At 53.1% G+C, this 20,767-nt stretch overlaps 9 protein-coding genes; 4 read left to right on the plus strand and 5 right to left on the minus strand.

Moving 5' to 3' along the window:
* Positions 1 to 489: 489 nt before the first annotated feature.
* Positions 490 to 3,828, minus strand: RCC_05694 (related to DNA mismatch repair protein (Pms1); the record flags this gene model as incomplete). Its single annotated transcript, XM_023770960.1, has 1 exon — positions 490 to 3,828. The coding sequence occupies one exon, from the start codon at positions 3,826 to 3,828 to the stop codon at positions 490 to 492; it is 3,339 nt and encodes a 1,112-aa protein (XP_023626728.1).
* Positions 3,829 to 4,047: 219 nt separating this feature from the next.
* On the plus strand, positions 4,048 to 4,341 carry RCC_05695 (uncharacterized protein; the record flags this gene model as incomplete). XM_023770961.1 has 2 exons in its annotated part: positions 4,048 to 4,191; positions 4,246 to 4,341. The coding sequence occupies 2 exons, from the start codon at positions 4,048 to 4,050 to the stop codon at positions 4,339 to 4,341; spliced, it is 240 nt and encodes a 79-aa protein (XP_023626729.1).
* Positions 4,342 to 4,935: 594 nt separating this feature from the next.
* On the minus strand, positions 4,936 to 6,198 carry RCC_05696 (related to Putative oxidoreductase C1F5.03c; the record flags this gene model as incomplete). The annotated part of the gene is made up of 1 exon (XM_023770962.1): positions 4,936 to 6,198. The coding sequence occupies one exon, from the start codon at positions 6,196 to 6,198 to the stop codon at positions 4,936 to 4,938; it is 1,263 nt and encodes a 420-aa protein (XP_023626730.1).
* Positions 6,199 to 6,790: 592 nt separating this feature from the next.
* On the minus strand, positions 6,791 to 8,353 carry RCC_05697 (Actin, gamma; the record flags this gene model as incomplete). XM_023770963.1 has 6 exons in its annotated part: positions 6,791 to 7,021; positions 7,078 to 7,849; positions 7,906 to 7,936; positions 7,993 to 8,048; positions 8,198 to 8,228; positions 8,347 to 8,353. The coding sequence occupies 6 exons, from the start codon at positions 8,351 to 8,353 to the stop codon at positions 6,791 to 6,793; spliced, it is 1,128 nt and encodes a 375-aa protein (XP_023626731.1).
* Positions 8,354 to 9,775: 1,422 nt separating this feature from the next.
* RCC_05698 (related to Hsp70 nucleotide exchange factor fes1) lies at positions 9,776 to 10,411 on the plus strand (the record flags this gene model as incomplete). Its single annotated transcript, XM_023770964.1, has 1 exon — positions 9,776 to 10,411. One exon carries the CDS (start codon positions 9,776 to 9,778, stop codon positions 10,409 to 10,411), a length of 636 nt encoding a protein of 211 aa, XP_023626732.1.
* A 225-nt stretch (positions 10,412 to 10,636) lies between these two features.
* RCC_05699 (related to EDE1 protein) lies at positions 10,637 to 14,795 on the minus strand (the record flags this gene model as incomplete). XM_023770965.1 has 3 exons in its annotated part: positions 10,637 to 10,660; positions 10,711 to 14,708; positions 14,783 to 14,795. 3 exons carry the CDS (start codon positions 14,793 to 14,795, stop codon positions 10,637 to 10,639), a joined length of 4,035 nt encoding a protein of 1,344 aa, XP_023626733.1.
* A 1,816-nt stretch (positions 14,796 to 16,611) lies between these two features.
* RCC_05700 (uncharacterized protein) lies at positions 16,612 to 18,303 on the plus strand (the record flags this gene model as incomplete). XM_023770966.1 has 2 exons in its annotated part: positions 16,612 to 16,735; positions 16,787 to 18,303. The coding sequence occupies 2 exons, from the start codon at positions 16,612 to 16,614 to the stop codon at positions 18,301 to 18,303; spliced, it is 1,641 nt and encodes a 546-aa protein (XP_023626734.1).
* A 243-nt stretch (positions 18,304 to 18,546) lies between these two features.
* Positions 18,547 to 19,278, minus strand: RCC_05701 (uncharacterized protein; the record flags this gene model as incomplete). Its single annotated transcript, XM_023770967.1, has 1 exon — positions 18,547 to 19,278. One exon carries the CDS (start codon positions 19,276 to 19,278, stop codon positions 18,547 to 18,549), a length of 732 nt encoding a protein of 243 aa, XP_023626735.1.
* Positions 19,279 to 19,435: 157 nt separating this feature from the next.
* Positions 19,436 to 20,158, plus strand: RCC_05702 (uncharacterized protein; the record flags this gene model as incomplete). The annotated part of the gene is made up of 1 exon (XM_023770968.1): positions 19,436 to 20,158. The coding sequence occupies one exon, from the start codon at positions 19,436 to 19,438 to the stop codon at positions 20,156 to 20,158; it is 723 nt and encodes a 240-aa protein (XP_023626736.1).
* Between the last annotated feature and the right edge of the window lie 609 nt (positions 20,159 to 20,767).

The raw sequence follows: 20,767 nt of genomic DNA on the forward strand, positions 1-20,767 counted from the left end.
TCAACTCGAAGAAGCTCGGGTTATGATCAGGCGGCTGAGAGAGAGATTGATCTCGAGGTTTTGAAATGGGCGTTTGGAAGAAGGGATTCTTTTTGCCACATCACAAACATCAACGCCGTCGAGACTGCATTCGATCGAGGGAGAGAACTTTGTGACGGACGGCAGACAGCTGAACGCACGGGTCAATGAGGATTCGAGGGATTGAGAGTTTGAAGCTCTTCGCCTCTCCCTGGCCTACATCGCTGACCACGCTCGCGAATGTAGTCACGCCAACAAGAGCAAGCGGTCTCGCGGAGAGTCAAGTCTTACACTGGAAGTGTCTTCCCAACTGCACGATCCTTCACTTATGCCGGCCCTGGTTCATGGAGATGAATCGCTTGAGACTAGACTAGGCTCTGCTTTCATGGGGTATCAATAAATAATCACAAGATAGTCAACACTTGCCCATACTTCCACCCTCGAACCTTCAAATACCTGTACAATACCGGCTCACTTCTTCCTATCCTTCATCCACGCCGCCCAATCCGTCTTGCCTCCAGCCCCATACTCCCTCGTTTCATCTTCGAACATCTGCCCATCTTTCCATCCCTGCCAAGCCCCAAGACCAGCCAAATGCCGCATCGTTGGTCTTCCATGCGGACAGTTCCAGGGTTTCTCCATCTCACCCATATGTTTCACGACCTTCTCCATCTGCTTCATCGTCAACGTTTTGCCGACCATGATACTGCTTCTACAAGCCCGCATCGCAAGCATTTTCTGGACTTTTCTCGGCCGTGGTATCTCACTGCCGCCAGGAGGTGCTTCGGAGAGGAGGTGCAGCAGTTCCTCCAGATCTGAGATGTCAAAGGTCTTCTCTCTGCTCATGGGTAGAGCGATTAGTCGGCAACGACGTCCGGCAGGTTCGTTGTCATCTTCATCACCGTCTAGGTGAGATTTGGTTTCAATCTCGAAGCCATTCGCTTTGAGAGCATCGATGTTACTTAGAATGACCTCTTCTTCAATCGCCGTGAGCTCAAGTGGTTTAGGACGAGCGAGGCGTTGACTTTGGAGCGTCACTGTACGCTGCAGACGTTCGTAGTTGTACTTTTCATCTGCTGCGTGCTGATCGATAATGAAGAGATCATCTTCATCTTCAGGAGTAGCACCAGGTCTAACGGCGAGTATGAAGCCTAGATTGAACTGCCCGATGATCCGCATGCGGGCGAAGTCAGTCTTCATGACTGTCAGCGACAGGCGGCTCTCAGCTTCAGCATTGTCCAGCTCGCCCTTGACAATGGWGTTGTCGGCAGATCCTTCTTCCTGATCGACACAAGCGCAGGAATGTGATTGAAGATGTGCATGCTGCTGCTTGATCTTGGTGATTGTCGTAGCCACAGATTGGGCTATGTGTAACGTCGAGTCCTTCCTATTACCAATGTTCTTCATGACTTGCGATGCTCGCTTCAGGTTCTCATCTGTCGGCCGTGCCGCAGCYTCTTCAGCTTGCTGTATCAGACGTGCAACCTTTTCGTCTTCTCTAATCTTTCTATCTTCGTCATCCGTGTAGTCCTCATCCCATTCGTCGTCGTTAGCAGGCGCTGGGACGAGGTCTTCCATAGCATCCGAAGTGAAAGGATCTCGCGATGCAGTGCAGTCTTCTTCCCCTCGACCGTCGATTTCTGGTTCCTCCCCGCTCTCACCGTCTTCCGCATCCTCACAATCGTCGTCGCCTTCCTCGTCACTAGGTCCTTTGTCGAACGAAATCGCGCTACTGTCGATCTGAAGCTGGGAGCCAGGTGCAGCAAAGCTCTTTCGGAGACCGTGTGCCAGCGACGGACTCGCACCGAACTTGGCAACTGCTTGAGAGTCGTTCGGCGTGTGGATACGTCGCCTTTTGTGCGGCGGACTGTTGCCAATCATCGTCGTGGTTGTCACGTCCCCGACTGTGATCTCAGCCTGCTGTAATGGTGTGCGAGTCGGTCGCATCCGATCAAACGCGTTCAGGACTGGACCGGGCGTGACTTTCTGCGAGCTGGGACTACTCGCCGGTATGCTTTGCTCGGCCTGTTGGCTTCTGGCCAGATCTGCATGCCTCTGTGGTGGGGGCATGTCGGACATCGGGCGGGCATTACCAGGACCTGCCTCATTGATTCTGCTCTCTCGAGCTTGCTCCATCTTCATGTTGAAGTCTTGTACACGCTGTGAAAGCTCGGGTGGCTTTTGCGAAAAGAGATCGGCATAGGGGGAGCTCAGCGGATCTGGATTACGAACGGCATCAATCGTGGATGTTGCGATGTTGGAGTTCACGGACATCCGACCAGATTCTTGAACTTCTTCAGATGCTTGCACGTTTTCAGCCGTGCAAGTACTTGCAGACGGTTCATCATCAAGCAAGTCACCCTTTCCTTCGTTGTTGTCGGGCCGCACAGGCGCCGTAGTATTGTCGTCTTGCTTCTGCACAGAAGTCCCAGGCCCTTGATGACCGTTGTCTACCAATTCGCTTGCACGTTTGCGAGAAGGCTTGATCTCTCTTCGAGGCTCACAGTCTCGGCTGACCCAGTCGTGTATGAAATTGGCAGGCGAACCATTAACCTTGGCTCCCTGGCCACTCAAAGCATCAGAAGCGTTGGTCTTAGCTTGATCTTCATCGCTTTCTGCTTCGATCTCACTATCGTCGTCCGGAGTGGCCGGTCTCGGTACCGCCAACGATTGATAAGATGGCAACTTTCGGCTTGGAAGAGTCGATTGTGGAATGGTATGATCAGTATTCTCAAACATTTCCGTCAGCGCAGTTTTTAAGCTTTCTAGCAAGGCGGTCTGATCGTGAAGCATGWTCGTTCGCTTGTCTGGTGACACATTCACATCGTATGCATGCGTATCCATAATGAGATTGGCGAAGACGAAGGGTGACTGGGCGACATTGAAGGACTTGTAAACTTCGTTGAAGACTTTTAGGACTTGCGGCAGGAGACACGGCCTGGAGTTGACAAAATACATTTGCCGATCCGGAGCTTGACGACCGTCACCGAATGTAGGCCTTGAAATATGACCCTCTATTCGCACTTCCATCGAGCGGTCTGTGGCTTGAGTGGACCAGTTGCGAGCGCCTTGAGTGCTAGGCCCGTTTCTGGGTTCCATTTCCAGAGTCAAGTCCAGCTTGACCAACGCGAGGAGAGTCTTCGCCCCAAACACATTCATGATGTTCTCCTTGGTAGTGGTATTAGACTTGGTCGAGAAGACAAGGACCTTCTTCCCTTTTGGCATCAGATTGGTGACCGAGAAACGTACGCCAACGCTGATACATGCGTAGGCATAAAGTAATGTGACTGCTTTCAAATAATCACGCTTGACGTTCTTTTCCAACTCCTTGCGTCGAACAGGGAGGTTGTAAAAGATGTCTTCCACAAACACCGTCGTTCCCTTCTGCGCAGAAGATACAGAGCAGCTTTTCAGCTTCCCAGAAACCTCAAATTCGAGTTTGTTGCCCATGGCACCATCTTCCACCCGAGCAGTCAGAACACGAAACTTGGACAAGGCGCAGAGGGACGATAATGCCTCTCCACGAAACCCGAACGTGTCCAGGGAGGTGAGGTCCTCATAGGTGGACAACTTTGACGTGTAGTGCTTCAGAGCGAGAGTCTCAAAGTCGTCTGGTGAGATACCATTGCCATTGTCTTGCACCTCAATCGAATCGAGGCCGTTGTTCTTGAACCGCACGTCGATTGAGGTGGCCCCGGCATCCAAGCTGTTCTCGACCAGTTCCTTCACCACCGAATTGAGGTCGACGATGACCTGCCCGGATTGGATCTGATGGACACTGCTGCCCTCTATCGGCTTGATGGTGGCCATGGCGGTGGAGTGATCAACCCATGTTGCGTGATGGGGAGAAGGGAAGTGAAAGTGAAGGCGAGGTGAAGGCCAGGCCGTAGCGTGTCGCGCGTCGTGCCGCGTTTTTTAAAGTTCATGGACCCTGTTCATTGAGACGGCGCGGCGCTTGCGGACTCTCTCTGCACTCCAACTTTCTTCGGATCATATTTTCTTTCCACAATCCACCCTAATTCCACCAAGATGCCGATTTCCAAGAAGGACAGAATCTCACGCGAGCACAAAAAGGCCGATGCGGCCGGTACCCGTGTGCAGGTAAATCCAAACGGCACACCCGTCAAGCCAGCAAAGGCCAAGGTCGTCTGCGCTTTCTGCCGCAAAGAGCTTGTGCGTATCTTCACATGGAAGTATGTCAGTCTTGACACGTCTAACGGTAAGTAGGATGCTTCCAACACCAAGATCCTCGAGCAGCACTCTACCACCCACGCCGATGCCTGGACCAAGGAGAAGTGCTGGCCTACTATTCAATGGCCGTAGAGATGAGTGAGCTTAGCATAAGAATGGAGTAGAGGCGTAGCTTTGCAGGGGAGTGGGATTTATGAAAACATGGGCCACGGAGTCAGCGGAATCGAGGCATGAGTGAAGTGGCTAGAAAGCGTGTGCGCGAGCCTTGGAGCATGTGGTTGACTGGGTGGGAATCGCCACGGCGAGATTCAGTCAAATGGAGATACCCAGATATGGAATGAGCGACCCGACGAAGTGAATGAACATTTCGAACGTTTGATGATCTGCTTCGACACACATTTCTTCCCTGACAGTACAAGTGAGACTGCGTAATGAGATACAGGCGACCGATAACAGGCTTGAAGCAGCGAGCTCGCTTGATTGTGCTTGGGGTATCAGTCTAGGCAGCGGACTTGTCGAGGCGAGCCGCTCGGTCCTACCCGATCTCTCTCGAGGTGTTTCTGGTCATCTGAAATCGCTAAAGAGACGTTGCAGAGTGGCCGGGAGATCCATTTGGTACGTCTATCTCGACGACAAACTCAATACTGACGACAACACGACATGGTTCCAACTCGCCAACTACGGCAGCGTAAATGGAATATTGCAAACTTTCCGCCTTTCCCAACACTACAAATACTCCCTCGGATCCAACCCCTTAACCTTTGCACACTTCACACCCTTCTCCCCATCAAACACAAACTCGCTAACAATCTTCCCCGTCGCCGGCCCATTATTGATTCCCCAACAAGTATGCCCCGCCGCCATCCACAACCCATTCACCCCTGTAGGTCCTACCAACGGAGCATTACTCCCTACGACCGAAGGCAAATAGCAAGCCTGCCTGGCCGTAACCTCACCATCCCTCAGCTCGTCCGATATCGAAGAGACGAAATCAACAACTTCCTGACAACGTTGCTCATCGACTTCAACTTCTTGAGATGTAGGAGGGAGGGGAACGGCGTGATCACCTTCTCCACAAGCGTAGACTTCATTCCTAGGTCGCGCGTAGATTTCTGGTGTGACAAACTGGCCACTGTGAGATGGATTGGGCGTGAATGTTGAGGGCAGCTTGATCTGAGTGAAGAGTGCGAAAGCGCTCACAGGTCTCGAAGGTTTGATCGTGACGGAGTGTGCTCGCATTGCGCCGATCGGAGCCGAAGGATATACAGATCTCGTCCAAGGTCCAGCAGCGAGTATAATGTCTGTAGCCGGAAGAGTCTGATCCTGACCATTTTGTGTGTAGGTGACACTTTCAACGCTCTCTCCATCAGCAGTAAAGTTGATCTGCTTGACACTCGCTTCGGTTTTGATCTCTGCACCTTTCTCTTGTGCAAGATCCGCCACGGAAGTCGTGAATTGGAAAGGATGCACCTGTGCAGTCGTACTCGGATCTCCCATCTCCTCATACCTCCTCAGACTTTCTGAACTGACCCAGTCGAGGTCTTCCGGCACACCAGCTTTCCGAAGTTTGCTCATCGCTTCTTTGCTTCGTTTCTGCAAGCTGACGCTCTCTGCAACTTCACCATTGTCRCCACTCATGTCTCCATTCTTTCCATGCACTACACTCTTCGCAGCTGTATTCCTGCCAATACAATCGACTTGCCCACAGTGCACTGCGCGATAGCCCCAGCGTTCTTCTCCGTTATGTTCGTCCGAAAGCTGCTTGTGTAATCTGTAGCTTAGAGGCACAAGACTGCTCGGATATGCCCATAACGCCAGAAGACCGCCTGCTTTGCCCGACGCGCCGCCAGCAATCTTGGTGGCTTCCAACAGGGTAATCTTATGCTTTTTCGGATCATATGATGGATGTCGAGTGAGAAAATAGGCAGACGTGCATCCAATAATGCCACCGCCAATAATCACAATATTTTTCTGGCCGTCTGCAGTCATTGTGGCGAATGAAGTTTTTGAGTGAGCAGTGCAGAGCAAGCTAGAACGTGACAGGAGTCTGGCTGCCAGTTTGTAGAGAATCGCAGTATGTAGAGAATCGCAGTGGTAGATCGAAAGAGGACAGTCGTGGGCAAGTGCGATGGAAAAGCCTTACCAACCTTTTCATTTTCGTCCTCGTCTTCGAGCTGTGTTGTTGCGATAAAATACGTCACACTCGAGATCTGCAGGGCAGCAAGACCCACCACTCCATGTGCCCCCCTGAAGGCTAAGGGAGCTTTCTGCATTCTCGCGCGTGGAAAGATGATCACGAGCAGCAACAAAGGAAACAGTTTGCATTTTCTTTTCGTCGTTCGCCATGGTTAGGCATACATAAGCAGTAGTCTAGGGGCAGATGCTGGTATGAGCTGATCAAGCAAGTCAACGCCCGCCAGAAGTGTCACATACAAACATCCTGCAACACACGTCCTCCACCGCAAAGCTCAATCTCGAAGGTGAACGCCTTTTCCGCTTCCGCTTGCTGCGACTTCAAAGACTCACCCCGCCTACCACGTACACAATGAATTCAAATAGTCGACGCAGGAGTGCAGTGCGCTTAGAAGCACTTTCGGTGCACGATGGAGGGGCCGGACTCGTCATACTCCTGCTTGGAGATCCACATCTGCTGGAAGGTCGAAAGCGAGGCAAGGATAGAACCACCGATCCAGACAGAGTACTTGCGCTCTGGTGGTGCGATGATCTTGACCTTCATGCTGGATGGGGCAAGGGCGGTGATTTCCTTCTGCATGCGGTCGCTGATACCAGGGTACATGGTGGTACCACCAGACTGTGAAGATGATTGTGAGCGGGGTCAATGATCGAGCAACATCACAAATAACATACCATGACAATGTTTCCGTAAAGGTCCTTGCGAACATCAACATCACACTTCATGATGGAGTTGAATGTGGTGACGTGGATTCCGCCGGATTCGAGACCAAGGACAGATGGCTGGAAGAGAGCCTCTGGGGCACGGAAACGCTCGTTACCAATGGTAATGACCTGTCCGTCGGGAAGCTCGTAGGACTTCTCGAGCGAAGAGCTCTGGCTGGCGGTCTGGATCTCCTGCTCAAAGTCAAGGGCGACGTAGCAGAGCTTCTCCTTGATGTCACGGACAATTTCGCGCTCAGCGGTGGTCGAGAAGACGTAACCGCGCTCGGCCAAGATCTTCATGAGGTAGTCGGTCAAGTCGCGACCAGCCATGTCGACACGGGAGATGGCGTGTGGAAGAGCGAAACCCTCGTAGATTGGGACAACGTGAGTGACACCGTCACCGGAGTCGAGCACGATACCGGTGGTACGACCGGAGGCGTAGAGGGAGRGCACAGCCTGGATGGAGACGTAGAAAGCTGGTGCGTTGAAGGTCTCGAAGACAATCTGGGTCATCTTCTCACGGTTGCTCTTGGGGTTGATGGGAGCCTCAGTCAGCAGAACGGGGTGCTCCTCGGGAGCRACACGAAGCTCGTTGTAGAAGGTGTGATGCCAGATCTTCTCCATGTCGTCCCAGTTGGTGACCACACCGTGCTCAATGGGGTATCTCAGGGTGAGGATACCACGCTTGCTCTGTGCCTCGTCTCCAACGTACGAGTCCTTTTGTCCCATACCAATCATGATACTGTGCTCTTGTCAGAAATGCCATTGAAGGTGGAGCATAATTGGGTCGTTGCATACCCATGGTGACGCGGTCGGCCGACAATGGATGCTGTAATGGAGTCAGTGGGCGGGCACGCTAGACAACGTATTTTGGACATCACTCACGGAAGACAGCGCGGGGCGCATCGTCACCGGCRAAACCGGCCTTGCACATTCCCGAACTGTGTCGTGGTCAGCCATTGTCTCTGCAGTCATCTCACGCGTATCCGCTTCGCTCCGCCCCAGCCCAGCTCCTGCATCCTGCAATGGGCGAATATGACGTCGAGGCCGAGTGCGGGCGGAGGGGGACACGTAGCTGGCGCAATCTTACCCATTGTCAATAACGAGGGCAGCGACTTCTTCTATAGACACAGGAGAGTCAGCAGGGTGTTCTTTTGATGGCTATTGCCACTGCCAGCACGCGCGATCGGGGGTTGCGGTGCGAATGCCAGAAATGTACAGTGCGGACGAGTAACTTACCCTCCATGGCTGTTGGTGTGTGGGTGGTAGTGGGTGGTGGCGTTTGGTGTGCGTCGAGAGCCTTGCGAGATGGGAGCAAGGGTGCGAGGTACGTATGGAGTGGTGTCAAGGTAAGTGCGGTGAGGGCGCAGCGGAGGAAAGAGGGCGTTGTGGGTTTAAGCGAAGCTAGTGCGAGGCTGACCTAACCGCTTCGGAGATGGAGATTTGGACAGGAGCAAATGTTGAGGTTTTGGGATGAAAGTCTGTTTCTATTGCAGGTGAACTCGACTTTGATGATGAACAGGAATGGGCAGACAGTATGTATGGAGAAGATACAATGTCTTAAATGCTACAATATTGCGCTGCCTGGAGCTGGGAGCACCGCCGCGCGTTTTCGCCTCGCTCTCTCCAGCTCCTGTCTCTTGCAAAGAGAAGGGTCTTTGGCCCATACCTCACATTCTCGCCAGCCATCGAGCCACACAAGCCTGGCGCGTGCTGTTGCCCACATCTCTGCCGACCTGCTCACCGTCACCTTGTGGCGGAATGTTTCAACTTTCAACTTTCAACTTATCCTCCCATCACGTGCGATTGAGGGGTAGGCTGTATGTACGTGGCGATGGCGGGGATGCGACGGCAAGGAGAATGGAAACAGGAAACTTCAAACGTCGAGCCAGAAAAGTATGCCAATGTCCCCGGGTATTAATGTTTCACAAACTTTATCATTAAATGCATCACAGTACGTAATGCCACATGTACCAATCAAGAGTGCCGAAGCAATTGACGATAATGCGAACTTCAACGCCACTCTTAACAAGGAGGAGACCTTTTGTCTGCTGATTGGCGCTGTCGTAGGGAAAGGGGCTTGCGGCCAGCCTGCTCGAAGGAAACACGATAAGCATTGGAATGCCTCCAGAGTTGATGCGGGCTTGCGGATACTCCTGCTTTGGATGATCGATCTGCGTGTCGTAGGGTAGAAGGGTTAGCTATGTCTGAGAATGTTCGATGTGGATAAAGGCGTAGCGCAAGTCGAGAGCAACATTTGAACTATCCCGTATGCCTTCTGCCCTTTATTGTTCCATAGCTTCGACATTCTTGTGGTTCGCGAGATTCTGTCCTGTAGAGCTGAGAGCAGGTACGATTTACGACAGCCTCATCTTTACTTCGACCTCCTTCATTGCATCACAATTCTCCGTATCAAACTTTACCCGTGAAGGCCGTCGAAGTGTAAAGAAGCACAGTGAAGCTTCTGGCGATCCAAGAAAGTCTGGGAAGAATTTGGGCTGAACTAGCAAAACATCCAACTCTTCAAGCTTGTCAACATTTCTCGAATCACTACATCTTCCTCAAGAATCTTTTGCTCCACACCTCTTCAAGTCCCGGACTGCTACCTCCATATAGAAGGAAGAAACGAACAAACGCCAGCTACACACCCACGACAAGCATTACCACCATGGGCGACTTCAACGAACTCCTCAAATGGTCCGTCGAAAACTCCACCTCATCAACAACCGACCCTTCAGCTCCCAAAAAATCCAACCTAAACCCCGAACTCCTCGCCCAACTCCTCGGCGGCCCCTCGGACGCAGACCGCATGCGCGACTCCATGGCCGCAATCCTCGCCCCACTATCCCAATGCGACCTCCCCAACAAACTAATCGCATTTGAGAACTTCGAACTCCTAATCGAACAAATCGACAATGCAAACAATATGGAACCCATGGGTCTCTGGCCCCCTCTGATCTCCCAACTCGACAATCCGGAAACAGAACTTCGAAGAATGGCAGCTTCATGCGTGGGCGCTGCCGTGCAGAATAATGTCAAGAGTCAGGAATTCGCTTTGGGACATGGGGTTGTGCCGAAATTGGCGAAATTGGCGGTGGAGGATGAGGAGTTGAAGGTTAGGAAGAAGGCGAYTACGGCGTTGAGTAGTTTGGTGAGGAATTTCCAGCCGGGGTTGGATGAGTTGGAGAAGAGCTTACCACAAGATGTGTGGACGGCGAGGAAGACGGGGTTAGATGCTGCGGATATGGAGGCTTGTGATGAGATTATCCAGATATTGAGAGATCGGTCTACGGCGAGGGGATGATGGTTGGTCATGAGCATCAAATGTGCAAGGCGTTTTGGAAGGATAGATGGGTWCAGCAGCCGTGATGGAACCGGCATTGCTGTCAGGAGACGAACTGTAGAGTACTGAACAAGATTTCCGCCGTCAGGCGATGGATCATTACGTTGCGAATGAATCGATACTGTGGCATTATCTACAATTAAGGTGCTTTCAGGCGCGCCAGCTATACACCCTCGACTATCAATCTCACTTTGTCAAGTGGTCTACTGCCTGTTAAATTGTCAGCACATCCTTATGCATCAAGAGCACGATTAACTCACCCTATTAATGTCATAGTCAAACTTCTCCAATGCATCCAGAGCCTCCATTCGAGGGTAACCCATCCCTGTCAATCGCTTCAAGATGGGATCATCGTGCTCTGTTCCAGGCGTAAGCGCTCCGCCCCTATCAGGAACGGCCGAAGACTTGGAAGCTGGGATTGAGAGTGTGGCGGGCGTCGCAGCTGGTGCAATGGTTTCATCGGTAGTTGATGTCCCCCACGGGTCGCTAGCCGGTAGGGACGTATCCACAGTGTTGGAGCCGTCCAAGCCCGAGAAGATGGCGTCCCAGTCGTGCTGCGAGTTGCTTGGAGTCTGCTGGAGACTGCTTGTACCAGCATCTGCACCACTTGCAAATGCACTGCTTGTGGCCGTAGACGGTGCGAAACTGCCAAACCCATTGTTTTCCTGGTGTATCGATCTAGATGAAGCAATAGGCGTCTGTTGAGAAGAGGTCATCGTGGTCGTCATGCTGGCAGCGGGCGAGTCGAAGGCTGGATTGAATTCAGAACTTGGCTCATTATGCTCAAAATCGAATTCACTCCCGGCCTTCTCGGCTTCTTTTGCCTCTGCGAGATCGTCGAACTCGTCAAAGTCGTCAAAAGCGTTCTTGGCAGGAGCAGGAGCAGAAGCTTGTGCTGTCTCACTGTTGGGTGCAGGCGCCAGCGAAGCTCCACCGTTCGCTGGTGGGGTGTGGACTGTGGACTGTGTCTCATGTACATCCGCCGACGGCTGTGCGGCAATGGTCTCCGTAGGTGGCGGCGAGTTCGTTGGGTCTTCCCTCGATGGCAACAGACCACCAAACTCGGGTGGGAATTGGCCTGCTCCGCCATGCTCACCCTGACCGCCATGCGATGGCTGGTCACTCTCTTCATATGTCGGCGGCGAGGTCTGCGCTTCAATACCTGGCAAACCTGCAGCAGCAGCAGCGGCTTCGGACGGCCCTGAGATGCCTGCACTCGAAGTCTGAGCTTGGGGCGGTGATGCTGCTGTAAAATCATCGTCGAAACCTCGATCAGTTTCATCTTCGCTATCGCTGTCCTCGGGTTCGAGATACTTGATCTCAGGGAATTCAGAGCTCGCACCATTGGCCGGTGCTCTGGTTGCGAAGGGATCATCCTGTGCAGACTGCTTCGCTTCATCAGCAGATCCAAACCCAGCGAACGCCGAGTCAAAGTCGTCCTTGGCAGCTGCTGGTGTTACACTCCGCKACGCTATTGGAGTAGCTTCGGGGAACGCGCCGGGAATACCATCATGGGCTGCGTTGTCTGGCGTAGGATCTTCGGCGAGGGTTCCGGAAACGTGCTGCTCTGGCAAGACGACAGGACTTGGGAGCGCCTCCCGCGGCGTCTCGATGCCGCCAGCTCTGCTCCCAGGTGGCACAACTCTGGTCGAGCTGGTAACACTTGCGGGCACACTTCTGTCAACGCTAACGACCGGAAGCTCAGATGCGGAGAACTGCTGGTTCTCGGGTGGTGGTGGAGGTTCAAACGGGCTTGCTTTGACATGCTCCGAAAGTGGTGGAGTTGCAGATGGAGTTGGCTCGCCATGCGAAGATACACTCTGCACACTGTCAGACATCCCGACTGGCACGGCAGAAGCACTGGGAATGGATCGGTCAACGAATGATGTGGCTGGTGGCGTAGCTGTTCCACTGCCAGATCGACCAAACGCAGCAGATGGCCCAAAGATCGCGTCAAATGCGCTTGGGTTAGGCGCGACGTGTCCAGTCTGGGTAAGGGGCGGCGGACTAGGGCTCATGGAGCGGTCAATAGTCTCCTTCCTGAAGAATGGGTTGTTGGCGCTCATGACACTCGCAGCGGGACTGACAACATTCGATGCGGGCTCCGCGGCAGGTGCATTTCGTGCCTGCTCTTCATAGTCTGCGATCTCACGGCCCAGCTCCACCTTCTCGCCTTGAAGTCGATCACGCTCACTCTCACCAGTAGCGAGCTGCTTCTTGTTGATGCTGACCATGCCCTTTTGCTGCCTGGCGTCTAGCTTTAACTTCTCAATCTCAGGCTTCAATTGCGCGACCTCGGCGTTTATTTGAGAGATTCGCTGCTTCAAGCTTGCATTCTCCTGCTGATCGGCTTGCAGTGCAGAGGACACAGTCTGATGTTGTGTTTGCAGGTCCTGGTAGTTGCCCTCAAGCATCGCGAGTTCTTGGCCCAACCTCTTCGTAGAGTCCCGCGATGCGGTAAGCTGCTGCTCCAACTCCTTGACGGCTCGAACCTCCTGTTCGTACTGAGCTCTGAACTGCTGGAGGCGGATTTCCAGGTCTCTCTTTTGGTTGCTGGTTGTGGTGAGATCCGCTTGAGTAGCGTTCTTCTTGCTCTGCGTCTGCTCCATTTGCGTTCGTAGATTGCCAATCTGGTTGCTCATGTTCGCCAATTCGGTGGTTTCATTGTTCAGCTTATTGCTTTCCTCCGCACTGGCGTCGTTGTCTCCTAGGAGATCATCAATCCCGGCGGATTGAGGAACTCCACGAGATACCGCATTTTGGTTTGAAGCAAAAGAGCCGCCGGTGGTCTGCGAAGTAAGGCTAGCGCCAAATGCAGATGTAGGCATAAAAGGCTTGAAGCCAGTGTTTTGGGGCTGGAGTTGCGAGACAGGCTGAAATCGCTGCGGACTCGCGGGGCTTCCTGGTTGGCTTCCCCCGAACGGATCGCGAGTCGCTGGTGTGCCTGTGACTTGCGTTTTGATCGCTGCTACTGGAGGAGCCACTTGCGGCTGAGCTGGCTCATCAAGCCCAAACAGGTCATCGGCGGCTGATTTAGGTAGATTGGACGTGTTGTTGGCATTGTCAAATGCAGGCGCTGTCGATTGTGTCTGCTGTTGTTGTTTACGCATTGTAGGCGGAACCAGAGCTGGCGGTAAGAATGCTGGCAGCGGTGGGGGATTTGGCGCCCGCTGTTGACGGATAAGGTACATGGCCACGGCGAATTCATCCTTGTTGAGCTGACCTTCACTGTTGATGTCTGCTAGATCCCAGATTGATGCAAGTGTCTCTTCTGGGAGCTGCGAGTCCGAAAAGAACGACACCGCCTGCTCGCCACTGAGGATTCCGCGTCGCTGAACATCTATTGAGGTGAAGAAGGCATCAAATTTGGCTTTGTCGGCCGGTGTGATGATCCATGGGACACCTGTCGACTGAGAAGACTGTACAGGTGGGGTACCATATCCCGGTGCCCTTGAGAGCGGACTCTGCGTTCTCGGGATGCTGTTGGCCGGGGTGCCAGATACCTGCCTAGGAATCGCAGTTGGACCACTGGCTTGTCTGTTTGGAAGCCCTCGCCTCGCTGCCGCGTCGTACAGCCCAGGAGGCAAGATGTTCGGCAAGGCGCTCATTGCCCTTGTCTTCATGCTCGTCAAAAGATGCATGGCCACAATAAACTCCGTCTGGTCCAGAGCGCCCCTCTGTTCACGATCTGCCAGCATCCAAATCCGTCCCAGCACCTCATTCGGCAATCCGGCGCGCTCGAAGATGGCCTTTGCAGTCGCGCCGTCCAGTTGCCCATTCTGTGCACCCGATCGCTCAAACAGCCCCGAGTACTGCTGCACCTTCAGGGGATCGAGGGGAGGAACGCGAATGGGAGGCTGACCAGAGACCTGCGGCTGGAGAGCATTGGGAGGGAATTGTCCGACATTGGGGCYGGGTATGCCACTGCCAGGTCCCGTCGCTCCCGGTATGGGTAATCCCTCGAATTTGGGTATGGGGGATGGCTTTAATGCCAGCTCTGGTGTAGGCTCTCTTCCAGCTTGATAGTGTCCGATCAGGCGCAGAACCATGCAAAAGCCGAGTTTCGTCAGCAGTCCGCGGTTCTCCGTATCCGCCAACTGCCAGATCTGACCGAGTACATTGGGCGAGACCTGGGTGCGCTCGAAGAAGTTGACGGCATTTTCGCCCGTCACCACGCCCAGCTGATCTTTATCCGCCTGGCTGAAGAGATATCCGTATGCGCGCTTTTCGTCGGCCGTGAGGTTAAGAATGGCGTGTTCTGAGGAGGCGTGTTGGTTAGTGTTACCGTCATGTGCTGGGAGCTGGAGCTGTTCCGCCGGGTCATTATCCTACCGTTGTCCGACATGATGCCTGATGTATGACATCCAAAGGAAAGTGTGTATGCGCTCGTCCTTGATGATCAGAATGATCGATCCAAAGCCACCAGAATGCTTCAGAGGGCGCGCGAGGAGACCTGGAGGCACTTGTGAGACGTGGTTGCTGCCCTGGGAGCGGACTAWCAACACCCCTGCTAAACTAAGCTAAGCTCAAGGTGACGAAACATAAACACCGAGCTCCGACTAGCTTCGTCGCAACCTTGGGCGATCTTCAAGATGCGACTTCACCTCCATCACTCTTCACCCATCTCTTCTCACTTTCCTCCCGACCTTGTTGGTCAGTCTGCCCTCTTCACAGCTGGACCAATCAATCCTAATGTCACGTGTGGTCTGCGGATGAAGCTCCTCATTGACTTCCGCAGGTGCTCTGAGACTCCGAGATGACGTTGGAGACTTCTTCGGAGGTCCGCAGCAAAGTTATTGAGGTGTACCTCATGTGGATATCACCGCCTTCGAGAGCATACCTGGACTCTCACGGTACATCTGTAGCAGACTCATCCAAGCGCTATGGTTTGGGCGCAACTCACTCTTGATGTTTCCCAATCTTGATGAAGCTGAGCGAGTGCAGCATCGCTGCGTGGTCCAGCTAAGATGAGGAAGCACATTCGCCAGACCTTCCACGCTTCATCATCGTTCGTAGCATGATTCTCAGAGCGTCGGCTCTCGACGCTGTCCGTGTTGAGGTCCGATTCCCTCTGCTCCTCAGTCACGAGCGATTGGTACATGGATTGTTCAAAGCCAGGAGATGGTTAAAGACTTGCTGGGCATTTTACTCCATCACACAGACTGTGGTCATCTCTTGACTCTCGATTTTGCTTTGTTTCTTCTCTTCAGACAAAATCGAGTTGAAGCCAGATTCCAACGAAAGCCTTCACTTCGGTCGCGGCGAACGTGCAAACTTCACACACAAGAGCACATGTAAGTCGTGAAGCTGCTGCCTGTTGCCGCTTCATATATATATTCCCATTATTACATTGAACATTCACGAAACAACTTTAACAACATCCACTTGTCTTCACCAATCATCAACTTCAACCACCATCAACCGCCTCTCATACCAAGCACATACTTCCATATCTCATCACTCGCAACGACGCTCATCAGCATAGTTGAGAAGTGAGAAAGTTGGAGAAGCCRTTCAGTGCCATACGCGATATTGGTCGCGACCGCAGCGATGAAGTTGCAAGGAATCGAAGTTTACCTGAAACCGGTTGGGGAGGGTTTCGACACGAGGAAATTCAGAGAGGTACCGTGCAACATCTCGACACATAACAGCCATTACGCCGAAAGCCATATACAGAAATTCAGTGGCAGTATCGCATTCGCGTTGAGGTTTCCAGAAGATTTCGAGTCCCCTGCTCGGTCTGCGATGATAGTCGAGATTAGCATGCAAGGCCTTTCCAAGACGGGCACGTTCGGAACGTATCGTTTTGTAATTAGCAACGCATCCATCGACAGTCGTTCTTTCTGCCTCAGTGATCCACAGAGGTTATATGGCAAGAAGCCGCTGAAATTTTCAACTGATGGATTCAAGAACGGTGTGTAAATACCGTTCCGCGCAGCTCGCTTACTCATGACTGACGTTTCAATAGCGACGAGCACAATGGACGTTCCTCTCCACGGGGTTGAAGTAGAAGCTGGAACCATCAATGTGACCATTACACACGTCCACATGCGTTGGATCGGTGATCTGATGGGGTATGTAACAAGAGCTTGTGAAAACGGGAGCCTCACTGATTCGTGCACAGTCGCTACGGTCCACTAGGCCCTCACCACATTAGGACGATGGCCAACCCCCTCGATCTGCAGACGTTCAAACCACTAGAAGGGGATTCCGGGAGGACTCGCACCTTTGTGTTTCGACCTCTTGCCAAAGGTAAAAATCTGTCGATTTCCCCTCATAGGTACCCTGCTCACTCAATATTAGCGGCATACAAAGAGGCGGCTGATCGTTGCTCACAAAGCCTTCCAGTTGCACTTAGTCTGGATCTTGTTGGTTTCACTGCGGACAACAGCTATGTAGCTGATCGTTTGCTAAGGGAGACACGTCTGGAAGAGATGGTCGCGTACTGGAAACGAGAGCACGCTGAGATCGAGAACAAGTCAAACGGCGCTCCGTTGGTACGTTCCAGCCCGCATAGAAATACTTCTCCCACACGGGCGACAACTTCGAAGCCACTCGTAATCGAAGACTCGCTCAATGACCCCAGTACGTGTCCACCAAAAGCCATCTTGGAATCCGCAAGGCCAGTGGACAATTCGATTATCCCCGCCTCAGCAAAATCGAATGCCAAGAAGACGCCACGAAGCCCGCCGACTACCTGCAACTGTCCCCTGAAGCATCGCAAGGCTCCTCGACGGGTGCCAAGTTCCAAGGATGGAGAAAATGGCGGTGTTGATGGCACCCACTTAAAGCTAAAGCGGCTACCCAGAGCCAAGCGGGCGCAAGATGACGATGAGCCACCAGACCCAGAGCCTTCTGAGAAATCGCAGGAGACCTTGGCGGTGGAATGCTCCCAGTGTACGCAACTCAAGGCCCCTCCTAGAGGCAAGAAGATTGCCTTTAGGAAGTCTCGTGGGCGCTTCATGTACGTTCCTCAGAGTGCACCAGGCGACGATGACGCCGAAGACACAGCTCGGAACGACCGGTCCCAGCAGATGGATGAAGTTGACGAGGAGATTGTGCCACAGAGCGTCAAGATGGCTGACCCTGCTCCGAGTAAGCATGCCATTCGTCGGGCAACAGAGACTCCTGCTCCAGAGGATCGTCCCGTATTTCGACTGGCGACCAAAGAGCCCGAAAAGAGACCAGAAGACGTACAAATTGAACGTAGCTTCGCTCCAGCAGATGTACCAATCCCAGGAGCTACGGCGACGAATGCGAGCGTTACGAACCAAGTCAGTGGCCAGGAGCCTCAGACTGTCGAGGAAGCGCCATTCACGGAACAACCCATCATCCCCCACGATGGCGCAGCACCATCCGAGATGGTAGTTGACAATGCTCCTGTCATCGAAGCTGTACGCGAAGACTCTAGAGCTGCCGCAGAAGTGATAGCAACGAACCATTCCACCGCCTCCAGCGAACAGCCTGTGCCTTCCGAAGAAGCAAGTCGTGATACATCGGCCAGCGACGCCATCGTCCCAAACTCATCAGCCGCGTCCCAGGTTGCCACAGGAACGGAATCGAAGAAGCGATCTTCTCCAGCGCCTGTTGAGGAGCGTCCGGCGAAGCAGCAGCGGATCGATGTTGATCTTACGGGGGACGACGACTTGGTTCATGTGAAGAGCGAAGTATTCGAAGATCGCGAACAGAGTGCAGCAAAGGGTATGTCCAAAGTAGAGGAAGAAGCCGAGCTCGAAGCAGATCTTGAAGATATTCGATTACAACGAATCGATATAAGACTCGCGCGGGAGGCTGCAGAGAAGTCGCGGAACTTGCGGCGCTTGAGAGAGAGCCGCAGTGGTGCGGCTGCTTGACCGAAGGGCAAGATTGGTGATTGAATGGAGTTCTCGGGCCAAGGAGGTGTTGGGAAGGCCCAGATTGAGGAATTGGAATCACCATCATGGGAAAATTGAAGCTCCTGCTACAGATTGCTTCTCCTGAGATCCAGAGGCGTGCTGAGTCGGGGTATATCACACAAGGAAGCATCCATGCGAATCAAGATGATTAGCATGCATGCATAACGAAGGGATCACTGAGTGCTCTGTAACACCAAATTTCTACTCCTCTCCATAATTCTTAACCCCCTTGGGCTYTCCATTATCCCAAAACAAAATCGACCCCCCAGTAATGCCATCCCTAACCATAGGATTCGCCTCTCCCCCAAAATCCCTCACCGTCCCCGCAATAACATCAAACCCACAACTCTGATAAAACCTCTCCTTACCATCCGAAGCAATAACACTACAACCAACCCCTTCCTTCCTCGCCTGCTCAAACCCCCACATAACCAATTCCCGTCCAAAACCCTGTCGTCCCTGCTCAGGATCCACGCCCAAGAAATCCAAATCCCACACTTCACTTCTCGTTCCAGACCAGAAATGTCCCACATAAGGACCTACATCATTTAGAATTYGCTCYCGGGAGTAATCCATGGCACGATTCGGGTAGAGGAAGGATTCCAGCCAAATGTAAGTTTTCATGGCGGTGAGGGTGGTGGTTGTGTAGAGACTTGGGGAGTCTTTGGCGGACATTCTTTGCCAACGAGCAATTCCCGTGAGGATTTCTTGGCCGTTGACGGGGTTTATTTTGTAGGAGACGAGGAAGTGGTTGTTGGGACCACTTGCCCAGCCTATTCGTAGTTTGTTGAGGAAGCAGAGGTACGTGTCATTGGGGAATTCGTTTCTTTTGGGATGCATGTAGCGGCCGAAGAGATCTTCATCTTGGAAGGCTTTGGCTAGGAATTTGGAGGCTGGGAGGAGGTCACTGTAGGTTGCTGGTCGGATGGGCATTTTGAGTGATTTGATTCACTGGAGAGATGCCTATTGTCTTGGAGGGAAGTGAAGTGAAGGAAGGCAGTCGGCAAAACGATTCGCGGGGAAGGTTGGCATGGGGGAATTGGAACCTCGAAGCTTCATCACCATCACGCTTCTTCGCGACGACAACAAGATGGGATGGCTTTGGGGATCAACTCCCAGCGATGCTGCTCAGAACACGGAAGCTCGACGAAATGAACCCGTCGCCGCCCGGTCGCGTGGTGCTGCATTAACAGAAGAGCAGCGAATGCGCATCTTTGGCCGACCAGGACCCATTCCCGCCGCTTCATCATCCACAGCCACATCAACATCAACATCCCCCGAAACGCGCGAACAAAAAGCCGATGCAGAGTTGGAGGCCTTGATCCAATCCTTCTCCGCCTCCGACCCCGCATTCAAGCAATCCGGCGCAGAAAACGTCGATGCCAACGGCCAAAAAGAAGCCGTCGAGGACGCAACCCATTACGATCGAATCCTCCCCGATGGCYCCCTCGACATTTCCCCCGAAGCCGTCTACCCGCGCACCATGTCCTGTCGCTCGGCCTTTGATCAGGCCTTTTACTGCCAATCCGTCGGCGGCAAGTTCAATGACATTTATCGCCATGGACAACTCCGACAGTGCTCGGAACAATGGGCGTCCTTTTGGTTCTGTATGCGGACGAGGACATTGCCGGACAAGGACAAGGCGGTCATGATCCGTGATCATTATATGCAGCGCGATGAGGAGAGACGGAAGAAGTTTGGGAGCAGTGAGGATGTTTGGGAGTTGAGGAAGACGGCCGTCACGAGGGCTTTTGAGAGAGATMCCGATGCTGATGAGGCGGCGCAAGATTTGATTGCTGGTGTGAAGGAATGAACGGAAGGGTCTTACCTTGACTTAGGGCAGGCACGACTTGCACTGGGTTGCATTGTGCTGCTTCCGTAGGCCGTACAAGCAGGCAGTGCCGTCTCGGATCAAACTCCGCAGTGAGTGCAACAGGCAGCGATGTGGCTCCTGCAGGAGGCCGACATGGCGCAGAGCCGGGAGGGAAGGCCGCGCGGAAGGTCGGTCAGGGTTTGTGTGTGGAATGGGAATGAGCCGGGAGAGAGGCTCACTCCACCGCCCCTGTAAGCGATGTTGTAAGTATTATGAGAGACACGATGTAAGCTAGAAGCGACAGTAAGGTACGCCCTTGATTCTCCGCTGAATGAATAACAGCAACGCGTGAGCGTCGTCAGACGCCGTTCATAACGTCGTAACATTAGCAAGCAAAACATACGTGGCCGGCCGTCTCAATGTGCACTTCCATGGACCGTCATATTCGAACATCAACGAAAAACTCCCCTCCCGAGTTCTTCTCCTCCCCACTATCCATCATCATCATCATCCTCCACCCCACGGACTAGCCATCAAAGCAAGCTGATTCCCCCTCACAGGATCCATCCCAAACGGACTCCCCATCAAAGCCCTCCCACCCCCTCCCCC

Source organism: Ramularia collo-cygni, assembly GCF_900074925.1.
Source record: "Ramularia collo-cygni strain URUG2 genome assembly, contig: RCC_scaffold08, whole genome shotgun sequence".
Lineage (NCBI taxonomy): Eukaryota > Fungi > Ascomycota > Dothideomycetes > Mycosphaerellales > Mycosphaerellaceae > Ramularia > Ramularia collo-cygni.